A 12,165-nucleotide genomic window follows, 5' to 3' on the forward strand; every position below is an offset into this window, starting at 1 on the left:
TGTACGTATACACACAACAGAATACTCAGAAAAAAATGAAATTTTGCCATTTGCAATACCATGGATGGACTTGAGGGTATTATGCTTAGTGGAATAAGTCAGAGAAAGAAAAATACTGCATATTATCACGTATATATGCAATCTAAAAAACACAACAAACCAGTGAATGTAACAAAAAAGAAGCAAACTCACAGATACAGAGAATAAGCTAGTGGTCACCAGTGGGGAGAGGGAAATGGAGAGAGGCAAGATAGGGGTACAAACTACTATGTATGAAATAAACTATAAGGATATACTGCACTTCTCTAATAACTATAAATGGGGTATAATCTAGAAACATTTTGAATTGCTATGTTGGACACCTGAAACTAACACTGTAAATCAATTATACCTCAATTTTTAAAAACTTAAAAAAAAAACCACAAACAAAATAAAAAGGCAGTGGCAGCTTTGTGTTGAAAAACAAAAAAGATCTGCTGTGGATCCAGGCAATGGCGGGAATTAGGGATCTAATTGCTCTGGGAACCCTGCCTCTGAGCCTCTGTGCGCTGGCCTCCTGGGCTGGAATGTCACCTCCTCCTCAACCCAGCTTTCTCCCGCTTCTGCAGCACTGCTGGGGCCTGCAGCTGGGTCCACACGGGAATGGAGAGGGCCAGTACCCCCAGGCCAGGACTCTCCAAGTCTAAAGCTCCACGTCCGTCCCAGGGGAAGATGACCTGGCCTTGCTGGCTGTGAAGGGCGGGTAATGATAACACCCATCCCTGGGGGAGTACATGAGATGCTGGGTTCACAGGGTGTGGGCAGGGTCTGGCCCAGTACTGGTCTTCAGTGTACAAGTACGTGCATGCTCAGTCGTGTCCGTCTCTTTGTGACCTCCCAGACTGTACTCCACCAGGCTCCTCTTGTCTGTGGAATCTTTCCAGGCAAGAATACGGGAGTAGGTTGCCATTTCCTATTCCAGGGCATCTTCCCAACCCAGGAATCGAACCCATATCTCTTGCATCTCTTGCACTGGTAGGCAGATTCTTTACCACTGGGCCATCTGGGAAGCCCTTTAATGAGTCACAGTTATTAAACAGACATTATCAAAATACATGACGCTACACATTCCCCTTGCAAAGGGGTAGCAGACCTCAAACATAAACTGGAGTCGTGTACAGAGACATGGGTATTCGATTCTTTAAATAAAGAGCACTCTGCTCTTTGCTTGGGCCTCTCCAAGTCTGCGGTTCTGGGCTTGTGGGTGGAAAAGTGCTTGGCTGTCTGATTACCAGTCTCTGAAACTGACCAGGGAAACTTTCAGAGCCCCTCTGTGGTAATTCCCTGCAGGTGTCGGTTCCTCCCTGGACTGTCTATAAGGTGGGGACTGTGGCCAGGCCCGGGGCTGGCTGAATGCCCTCCTAGGAAAGCTTTCAAGACAAAATGACACATTTCTGGTCACCCAAGAATCAAGCTTGAAAGCAAGATGGGTGGGGATGTGGGGAAAATAAGGTGAAACAAAGTCTCCGTGGGCAGGAGTGCGCCTGTCTACCTGCAGGGGAGACGTTGGGGATTTGGTGACCCCGGGTCCCCCACCAGTCTGGGCCCTGGCTGGGGCCGGCAGCTATTTGCAGGAAGGTGGGAGGCCAGTGTGTCTTAGATCCTGTCTCAGGGTGGCGCTTCCCCTGGACAAAGCATGTAGAAGCCCTGGGAAGTCGCTGCACAAATAGTCACTGGACAGGCTGTGTCTAGTACCTAACAATTTACCATTAGAGGTTTATTTCTTTGCACTGAACATTGCCCCCTCTGCAGATCCGCTGCTGAGGCAAACATTTCTGGGAGAGGCAAGTCACAGGCATTTGTGAGTGAATGGCTCTTTGTGCGATTGCTTTTAGCCCTGACAGGACAGACCAAGACAGCCTGAGGGAGGGTGCCGGGAGAAACCAGGGTGGAGGTGCAAGTACAGCTCCAAAGACACAAGAAGTGTAGGCTGCCTTAGAGTCTGCACAGATTCCCAGCCTGAGGACCAAATCTGGCCTGCAGATGCCCTTTGATTCGCAAGCACCAGGTGCAGGAGTCTGCCCTTTGCACAGTCCAGCCTCCATGCCTGTATTTTCTGCCTGGGCACCATCCGAAGGAGGCTGCCTACCCATTTGCTCAGGCAGAGACCCCTCCTCCCATCAGCGGGGGGCCTGGAGCCCCTTATGTGCCTCACCTGGAACAGGTACTCTCCAGGAGGCACGTCGGTGATGTCGACCCACTGGCAGTCGATGTCATGACGGTACATGTCCCAGCAGCCCATGGTGATGCCCTGCTCACCAAAGTTGGCGCACTCGTAACTCTTCTGGATGTCTGCATGTGGGGACAGAGGGAAGCCCAGTCACCAGGCATCATGGCCCCTCCGCCGCCCTCCCCACAAAGGCCCCCAAGCAGCCTGCTAAGTGGGAGGCATCCCCAGATCCCACCTTCAGCATCTCTCCCTTCTCCAGGCCCACAGCCTTGGCTGCCTCTGGACTCAGCCCATTCCCGCTCTGCTCTGCTTTTGGTGGAATCCTCCCTCAATTCCCTATCCACATCCCACCACGTCCTCCTCCACGAAGCCTTCCGGGGCCACTCTGGCCCACCCCGGCCGTTCTGAGGGGTATCAGCCTGGGAATGGAGGGCGTGCTATTCTGGGTAAGTTATGGTGTCTATTGTGGAGCCTGAGGTGGGGTCATCTGGTCTCCCCGAGGGCATCCGCTCTTGGATGTGGTCTCGGTCTGACCCTGTCTCTGACCCGTCCTGGGTCACCCCTTGTGTGGCACATAGTAGGTGCTCGAAACCCATGTGCTGGGTGATTTCATGACATGCCAGGGGCCACGTCAACCACCGACAAGCAGCACCCATTTACACGAGCCTGCCGAGTCTGGGCGCTACTCTAAGCCCCAGCTGCCCTGCAAAGAGTTGCGTGTCTCCTCTTAAGAGAGCTTGGTCAGGCCAGGATGGCAGGTGCGCCCACAGTGGTCATCGTGCAGGTATGGAAGCGACCGGGGACGTGGGTGGGATGCTGTCTCTGCCTGGGGCAGTCAAGAGAGTCTGGGACCCTCAAAGTGGAGCTTTGAGCTTGAACTGGAAGGTAAGAACCTGTGGGGCTTGCGTATCTGTGTTGGACACAGAGAGAAAGTGTGGCAGCCAGAGTGGAAGGGGACCGCGTGTCAGGTTCAAGGGCCTGAGCCTCACCGGGGAGACCCACCCGTGGACCCACTGGATCCACCAGTGCCCATCAGCATGACTCTGGGGACCCAGGTGCCTTCACAGCCAGGCCTCGTCCGCCCCACCTCTCCAGCCCCAGACGGTAGTCACGAGGTCCCCAGTGAGGAAGGTCCTGGGCGGGTCAGCAGGGGCCAGGGTGACAGAGCCCCGAGCCAGGCCTGCGATCCTGGCCAAATGAGCACAGGCGGGAGCATCTGAGTCCCTCGGAATCTCCCCAGCCCGCCCTGGCCCCCGAATACCTCCTTCACACTCTGTGTCCTCCAAGCAGAAGCTAGCTTTGTGGCCCTCTGCCACCTTGGTGCCATTGAGGTTCAGCAGGTCGTAGTGGGTGAACACCTCCATGCTGTGGTAATGCCTGTGGGTGAGAGGGGGGCCTGGATGTCAGCTTCCGGAGGGAGTGCCACTTGCAAGCGATGGCCCAGCTGGCCATTCCCCTCCGGGGACATCTCGAGCAGAGCAGCGTGGTCCAAAGCGGTGGTGGAGGGAGAAACATGGGCAGTGGACAGGGCATTATGAGATGGGGGGTGGGACAGAAGCCAGGAATCGTGGCGCTTCCATGGGCTCTAGAGGGGGACAACCCGCTACCTTCCCGAGCCTCAGTTTTTTCATCTGCTCAATGGGAATAATAATGTAATGTACGGGGTGCTATGGGAATTAATCAGATAAACTGATGAACCGGGGGCTCAGCATCAATAAGCTAAATAAATTAGGATATATTTAGTAAAAGGATGTAGCACCCTCCAGAGCCCTAAAGTGGCTGTCACAGCTCATTCCTACTTGAGCACTTTCTGCAGATGAATGCAAGTCACTCTTCGATGTCTTTAGAAAACAGTTAAAGTGGGAGTATGGTCAGGAGGGAGACCGAATGAAGAGGGGAAGAAGGGCTGGGAAGAGCAGGCGCTGATGAGCAGGGAACACATGTGTCCCAGACTAGGTGATGGAGGCAGAAACCTGTGCTCCTGGGATCAAGAAAATCTTTTAAAAAAAGAGGGAAAAGGGGGCTTTGAGACCCCGTGGGAGGGAGGGGTGACCAGCATGGCCTGTAGAAGGGAACAGAGAGGGAAGAGAGATTGCGCACCCCCGTGGCTCTTGCCCGGATGAGCATTTACCTAACGGGGGCCCATCTCGTCACTCGGGAAGAACTGAGAACAGACGCAGGTTCTGGGAAAGGCCTGTGTTTAACACGGGAAACATGGCTTCTGAGGGGCCTTCCTGAGGGGCTGGGTGCCAAGCCCATCCTCAGCTGCTACACATCTTATCACAAGTGGCTGCAAGTATTCGCGCTCGCTTGTCTGTCATTCCAGGAACATTTGGGAAACGGGGGAAGCACAAGGTACCAAGGCTTGGGGAACAGAATCATGTGTCTTGTTTGCCTGTGACCTGAGTTCCCTCCGCAGGAACGAGGGAATGATAGCATGACCCCCTGTCAGGGCTTCTGTAAAGATGAACTAGGAGACGGACTTCCCTGGTTGGGTCCAGAGGCTAAGACTCCGCCTTCCAATGCAGGGGTGCAGGTTCAACCCCTGGGCAAGAAGCTAAGATCCCGCAGGCCTTGTGGCCAAAAAACCAAAATGTAAAACAGAAGCAATATGGTAACAAATTCAATAAAGACTTTAAAAAAATAAATAAAAGTAAACTATTAATGAGGGGGAAAAAACCATGTATTAGGAAAGTCACAGAAATGCCTAAAACGAGGCTTGAGACAGAGGAACACTCAGTACCTACCCCCGTACCTTAGCGGTACTACTCCCAGGAGTGATGGAGTTGCGTTTTATTACTATCAACACCGCTACCATTGCTATGATTGTGTGTACCATTGACATGACTGAGTGACTGATTCTTTGTGACCCTATGGACTGTAGCCTGCCAGGGCTCTGTCCATGGGATTCTCCAGGCCAGAATACTGGAGAGGGTTGCCATTCCCTTCTCCAGGGGACCCATCAATGTGATTATTTCCTGGCCGACAGCAGCTTCCTCGCCACGCCCCCCATCCCACCCCCAGCCTTAGGTGTTTGCCTTCAGGCTCTCTCGGCTGGATGGGAACAGAAGAGGACAGAGAGAAGAGGAAAACTAAAAGGATAACTTTTCAGAGAGGAAATGAGAGGCTCTTTTCCCTTCTTCCTGCATTGGGCTGGCGCTATAAATAATGTCAGAAGTTCCTAACTTGGGCTTTTCCCAGGTCACTCGGGTTCCTGGGTAAAAGGATGCTGAGCCAGGGGCCCACGGGGAACAGTCACAAGGATGCATTCTGTGGCAGTTGAAGGAATGACTCTGAAAGAGTCTATTTTGGCTTCTTGAAGGAGCAAGATGAGACATGAGGTCTGACTCACTGCCTAAAACATGTCTGCCTCTTTCAGAGAGGGGTTTATGTTGCTATGTTTACTGGCTGGAAAGGCTGAAGAGGAGTAGGTTTATGTTCCGCTGTCTAAACAACATGCAGACGGAGCCCACAGACAGACTCTTGTAAGGCTGACCTTCTCCTGCTGTCCCTGCTTTCTGCAGACTTGATTTAAGAGTCTTCCCCGGCTCTTCATTTTTTCCCCTGTGGACACGGGGAGGGAAGCAGCTGGCTGGAGATTCATGATGCTAGCTAGCTGTGGTCCGGAAGCCTCTGAGCTTTACTGCTGGGGCGTGTGTGGGCATCACCTCCAGGGCCACCTCTCCGTCCCAGCAGGCTAGTTGGAGAGCCCAGGGGCACCCACCCTTCACCACCCACACTCACACCCCAGGAGACTCAGATTGAGGCTGCTGGGAAGGAGGGAGGAAGCATCTGGTGATCCAGGGACATTTACTCATTTCAGGCTGAGCGTCCTGATCTTCAGAGGTCTAAGAGGTAGCCTGATCCATGGGATAAAGACAGGGAAACGCTGGTCTGCAGAGAGATTCAGGCAGTCTAGGCAGGAGAGAATACCAGATGCTGGGTCACTGGAGGCTGGGGGAGGTCACTGGAACTTGGAGGAGAGGAAGGGTGATCTTCACCGTGAGTCTAGAGAGCGAGGCACACTAGGCCATGGCAGCGGCCAAGGCACAGGGCTCTGGGTGAACACGTGGATGACAGACACAGCTAGTCCAGAACAAGAAGGGAGGTTTGGGTACATTCTTCGTTACCCTAGGTCATCTCGGGCCCAGTAAGACTTTCCATCTGAGCGTCAGTGCATATTACAGAGATGCTTCACTCTTCTTCCTCTCCCACACACTTCCTTTCTCATGTGTCCCCGGTGCCTCCAGGATGGGTAGTACTGGCTGGCACTCAGTTGCGGATAGGAAGATGCTCCCATTCCCATTTCAGAGAACGTGGGGGCTGTTCCAACCTCAGGAGGTGCTTCCACAAAGGGCAGGAGCCCTTCTGTCTGCTCAACCTTGCCCTTCCCCACCTGCGAGGCAGTCCTCGGGTGGAACAAAGCTCCCCGGACAGGACGAAGGCCTCGATTAGGCTCACCGAGGCTGCACTGAATCTGCAGGGCTTTGACCCAAAACACAGGCTGCTCTGCACATGGTCGGGGAGGGGCAGAATGAACGAAAGTCCCGCCTTTTGTAGCCGGGCCACTCCTGATCAGAGGGGCTGACACCTGTGTTGGCTATCCATCTCCCTGCATCTCCAGCTCCCAGCTCCCCTCCAGGGCTTGCCTGAGGTAGGGGGCAAGGCAGGATGCTGCACCCTAGGACATAGCAGGGAGTGAGAACCAGGAGCGGCAAGGCTGCCCTGTGACATCATGTGCCATCAGGTGCCCCCGACACCTGGGGCGCAAGAGGCAGGCAGGGGACCCCTATCAGGATCATCAGTCGAGGCCCATGTTGATGGGAGAGAATGGCTCGGGGCATTGCCCTTTAGGCTGGCACGTGAGGAGGCTCAGAGGGCTCAGCCTCTGTGCTTCACCTTGTGTGTGCGCATCCTGAGTGGCTACGTTTTGTCCAACTCTTTGTGACCCTATGAACTGCAGCCCGCCTGGCTCCTCTGTCCATGGGATCTCCAGGCAAGAACACTGGAGTGGGTTGCCATTTCCTTCTGCAGGGGATCTTCCTGACCCAGGGATCAAGCCCACATCTCCTGCATTTCCTGCACTGGCAGGCGGGTTCTTTACGGCTTTGCCACCACTGGAAGCCCCCGTGGTGTTTCATCTTAGCACTTTCAAAGACTATACCTCTGTTCCTCATCATAGCATCAGCTAAATTGGGAGTGACCACTTTGCAGATTCAGGCTAACTTGGGCCAGAGTTCTCAATCCTGACTTCACAGATGGGCTTCAGCATCTGTAAATCTGCTGAAACTGGGTGAAAATCCAGAAATAATTTTTTTGAGTGGAGGATGGGTCAGCTCTCATCATGCTCCCAAAGGGACTCAACAGAGAGGTTCAGGGCCAGGAGTCCTGTTGAAGGTCCTCCCACAGGGCCTGGAGAAGCTCCCCCGCAGCTCTGGAGGCCAGCGGTGGGGAATTTCTTACACTCCCTGAGGTCTTGTGGTCAGAGGTTCTCAGCCACAGTCCAGGAGGGCAAAGCTGAAGGGACATATGCTTAGCCAGTATGATCTTTCCCACCCATTCCTTCCAAACCACTGATTGCAACATCTGTAAACAGAGAAAGGAAATAGAACACAGGAAAAGCAGGGTTTGGGGCGGGGAGGTCAGGGTGGCTTGGAGCTCCAGATCAGAAGAAACACTTCCATGAGGTCACCATGTGTATTCTTAGAGACGAAACCATTCCTTGGAGAGCAAGCCTATGTCACAGGGAGAGCCCTACCGTGTGATATCTGGGTGGAGCAGCATATATGCGGTAGAGACACAATTACCTTCTACTTATAGACCCAAAGGGCAGTGCTTCCGCCATGTATTCTCGGAAGGAAATCAGGCACCCATATGTCAGGGCTTTAATTTTACTCTCTGACTCCCTCCCTGCAGAAGTCCTCATGCTTCTATATAAAGACCCAAACTTCTTTGGCTAATGAGGACTTTCAGGACATACCAAAAGTAATTGCAGTTGACCTTTGAACCACGCAGAGGTTAGGGGCACTGACCTCCGCACAGTTGAAAATCCAAGAACTGCTATCTCAGCCTCAGAAACAAAAGAGCTCAGAAATGACTCACCCGAGGGCAGGAAACTGAAACTGCTTGGATAGAATCGGGACACAAGCAGCCCTAATTCTCTTGATTCCACGTATTGTGATCTCTAATCGAACACAAACTTTTCCCCACACTGAGTCAATTTAAAAGCTATAAGATGAAAATATGTAGAGGTACTATGTTAACTGGAAAAAAAAATCCATGTATAAATGGACCCATGCATTTCAAATCCGTGTTGTTCAAGGGTCAACTACATAAAGGAATATTAGCATCCCTGAGTTCTATCATAGTCCTTTTTTTTTTGATATGGACCATTTTTGACCAGATTATTAAATCTGTTACAATAATACTTCTGTTTTATGTTTTGGTTTTCTGGCCATGAAGCATGTAGGGTCTTAGCTCCCTGACCGGGGATTGAACCTGCAACCCCCTGCAATGGAAGGTGAAGTCTTCACCACTGGGCTACCAGGGAAGTTCAAGTTGTCTTTTCTTTTGAAATGGATTGAACAACTCTTTCCCTAAACAGTTTCAAATGTGACTAGGCCATAAATCACGACATGAAAAAGCAGCCCAACAGATTTGTGATAGACTAGGGGAAAGACAGAAAAGGGTCAGTCTCTCAGTCGTGTCCGACTCTTTGCGACCCCATGGGCTGTAGCCAACCAGGCTCCTCTGTGCATGGGACTCTTCAGACAAGGACACAGGAGTAGGTTGCCATTCCCGTCTCCAGGGGCCCTTCCCGACCCAGGAATGGAACCCAGGTCTCCTGCATCACAGGCGGATTTTTTTTTACTGTCTAAGCCACCAGGGGAGCCCTTCTGAAGACTGCGGGAGGTACCAGGAAGGGCACATACTGGGGGTAAGGCAGCCCCAGTCAGCACCCCCTTCCCCCAACTTCATCCTGGACAAGTCATGTGAATGCAGAGCCTCGGCTTCCTGACTCAGAAGAAGGAGGGCACCCTGCCTGGTACCTTTTTCTACCAACTTTAGCTCTTGTGTCCCTAAGAGTGATCATCACACTTCAGAGCTGGAAGGACACCTAGAGGTCAGCCAGACTGGGGCCTCTCAGGCTGATGGCACACAATCCCTTGGGGACCTGTTAACACGCAGATTCTTACACAGTCGTCAATCTCCCATGGGCCCTGGATTTGGCACTGACAGGAGATGCTGCCAGCCCTCTAGGGGATGTGGTGCAAAACTCTTGTAGGGATGGGATTCTGAGCACAGACACCCTGCACTCCCACCAGGCCCAAGTCTGTGGTCCCTTGGGGGAGGGGTGGGGAGGTGGCTGCCGTGTTGAATGGCAGGGGCCTCCCTCTCTTCATTTTCAAAACTGCTCACTCTGTTCCCTCTACCCGCCCAGCTCAGGTCTGAGCAGGAAAATGAGAGCTAGCAGCAGCAGACAGAGGGTTCTGGGTTAGGGTGGGAATCAAGCAAAGGAACAAAAAGGAGGAGGCTGGCAAGCACAGGGGGATGAACAGCAAGGCTTCTGCTGGTTCCGGCGTGGGCCGGCTCTGGGGCTATGCCCTGCTCTGGTGCAGGAATTTATACGGCACTGGGGACAGAGCCACAGACTGAGGGCGGGAAGGGACAGTGGAGGCCCCGGCTCACGCGGCCCAGATGGCCTGACATCACGCAGCTGTTTAGAGGCATGGCTGGGTCTAGAGACCAGGTCTCATGACTCCTGGGCCAAGAACTTGTGTCTCCACACTCACCATCTTCCTAGAGATGTTCAGCATGTATAGCATGCTGGTACATACCCACATGCCACAAGCAGAGAGACTGCATGCCACCACTAGAGATGCCTGGGCGCCATGGCAGACCCAGCGCAGCCCAAAATAAAGTAGAATGGACTAGAAGAAAATATATTTCTACATGAACTCAGCTCCCAACACCTGCAGCACCCCAAGCTCCCTGCAGAGCACAAAATGTGCTGAGAACACACCTGAAACCATCGACTGAAGGTCAATGGCGGGGCACTGGTTCCCAAAATGAAGTTTGTTTCTGAATGCTCGAGGTGTCAGGGGCCAGAGAGCAGGCTTGGAGAGGGTGAGGTGGGCCAGGGCCTCTGGGAGGGGAGAACGCTGTCTGCAAACGTAAAGGAGCCCTTCAGCTAGGGGGAGCCCTATCCCCAGGACCACGTGGCCGCTCGGCTGTGTCTAAGTGGCCCTGTGAGTCTGGGTCCCATCTGGACCCCCATGGGTTGGCGGGCTGGGGCAGGGAGGGACGGCTCACCTGTGGCAGTCATGCCAGATCCAGGCATGGCGCCCGTTCTTGGGTCGGAAGTCGGACTGGCCATTGTTGTGGATCTGGGAGGAGAAGCGCAGGAGCCGCCGGTAGCCCGTGGTGGGGTTGGTCTGGGCGGCTGAGGCCGAGAGGCAGTTCTCCTCCATGGCGCACTGCAGCATGAACATGGGCCGGTCCTCCAGGTAGGTGCTCTGCTGCACAATCTCTGCGTTGAGGACCAGGTCAGGGGCAGCTGGGAGCAGGGCAGACACAGGGTTCAGACAAGGCTGGAGACCCCACGCCCCTTCCCACCTAGGTTTCCTCTGATTCCCGAGCAGTGACCGATCTGGGTCCCTGCCGAGCGTCTGGAACTAGCTCTCGTGGTCTCCCCTGTCCGGGTCCGGGATGACTGCCCCCAACCCCGTCCCCCTTCTCTGAGAGCCCTCTGCACACCTCTGCGGACCTCGGTGTGTGCGGGCAGGCTTGGCGGCTCAGTCATGTGCGACTCTGTCATGTCTGCAAAATACTGCCAGCAGTGCAATCTGGGTAATGCGTCCATGAGGCTTCATCATATTAAAATTATTCTATCTCCTTTAGAATAATCTCCTGGAGTAACAGGCAAATTTGGCCTTGGAGTACAGAATGAAGCAGGGCAAAGTCCAAAAGAGTTTTGCCAAGGGAATGTACTGGTCATAGCAAACACCCTCTTCCAACAACACAAGAGAAGACTCTATACATGGACATCACCAGATGGTCGACACCGAAATCAGATTGATTATATTCTTTGCAGTCAAAGATGGAGAAGTTCTATATAGTCAGCAAAAACAAGACCAGGAGCTGACTGTGGCTCAGATCATGAACTCCTTATTGCCAAATTCAGACGTAAATTGAAGAAAGTAGGGAAAACCACTAGACCATTCAGGTATGACCTAAATCAAATCCCTAATGATTATACAGTGGAAGTGAGATATAGATTTAAGGGACTAGATCTGATAGAGTGCCTGATGAACTATGGACGGAAGTTCATGATATTGTACAGGAGACAGAGAGCAAGACCATCCCCAAGAAAAAGAAATGCAAAAAAGAAAACTGGCTGTCTGAGGAGGCCTTACAAATAGCTGTGAAAAGAAGAGAAGCCAAAAGCAAAGGAAAAAAGGAAAGATATACCCATTTGAATGCAGAGTTCCAAAGAATAGCAAGGAGAGAAAAGAAAGCCTTCTTCAGTGATCAGTGCAAAGAAATAGAGGAAAACAACAGAAAGGGAAAGACTAGAGATCTCTTCGAGAAAATTAGAGATAGCAAGGGAACATTTCATGCAAAGATGGGCTCAATAAAGGACAGAAATGGTAGGGACCTAATAGAAGCAGAAGATATTAAGAAGAGATGGCAAGAATAGTACAGAAGAACTGTACAAAAGATCTTCATGACCCAGATAAAGATAATAGTGTGATCACTCACCTAGAGCCAGACATCCTGGAATGTGAAGTCAAGTGGGCCTTAGGAAGCATCACTACGAACAAAGCTAGTGGAGGTGATGGAATTCCAGTTAAGCTATTTCAAATCCTAAAAGATGATGCTGTGAAAGTGCTGCACTCAATATGCCAGCAAATTTGGAAAACTCAGCAGTGGCCACAGGACTGGAAAAGGTCAGT

The 12,165-nt window shown here is 52.4% G+C and overlaps 1 protein-coding gene across 1 annotated transcript in view; it reads right to left on the bottom strand.

Annotated features, from left to right (window-relative positions):
- Nucleotides 1-12,165, bottom strand: part of LOXL2 (lysyl oxidase like 2) — a 112,542-nt gene that overhangs the window by 4,675 nt on the left and 95,702 nt on the right. Inside the window, exons 10-12 of the mRNA XM_065946628.1 lie at nt 10,523-10,766; nt 3,471-3,586; nt 2,195-2,331 (exon numbers count right to left, since the gene is read on the bottom strand). Coding sequence (XP_065802700.1) covers nt 2,195-2,331; nt 3,471-3,586; nt 10,523-10,766 — 497 coding nt within the window. The remainder of the gene's footprint in view (nt 1-2,194; nt 2,332-3,470; nt 3,587-10,522; nt 10,767-12,165) is intronic.

This window comes from Muntiacus reevesi, chromosome 10, assembly GCF_963930625.1.
Source record: "Muntiacus reevesi chromosome 10, mMunRee1.1, whole genome shotgun sequence".
Lineage (NCBI taxonomy): Eukaryota > Metazoa > Chordata > Mammalia > Artiodactyla > Cervidae > Muntiacus > Muntiacus reevesi.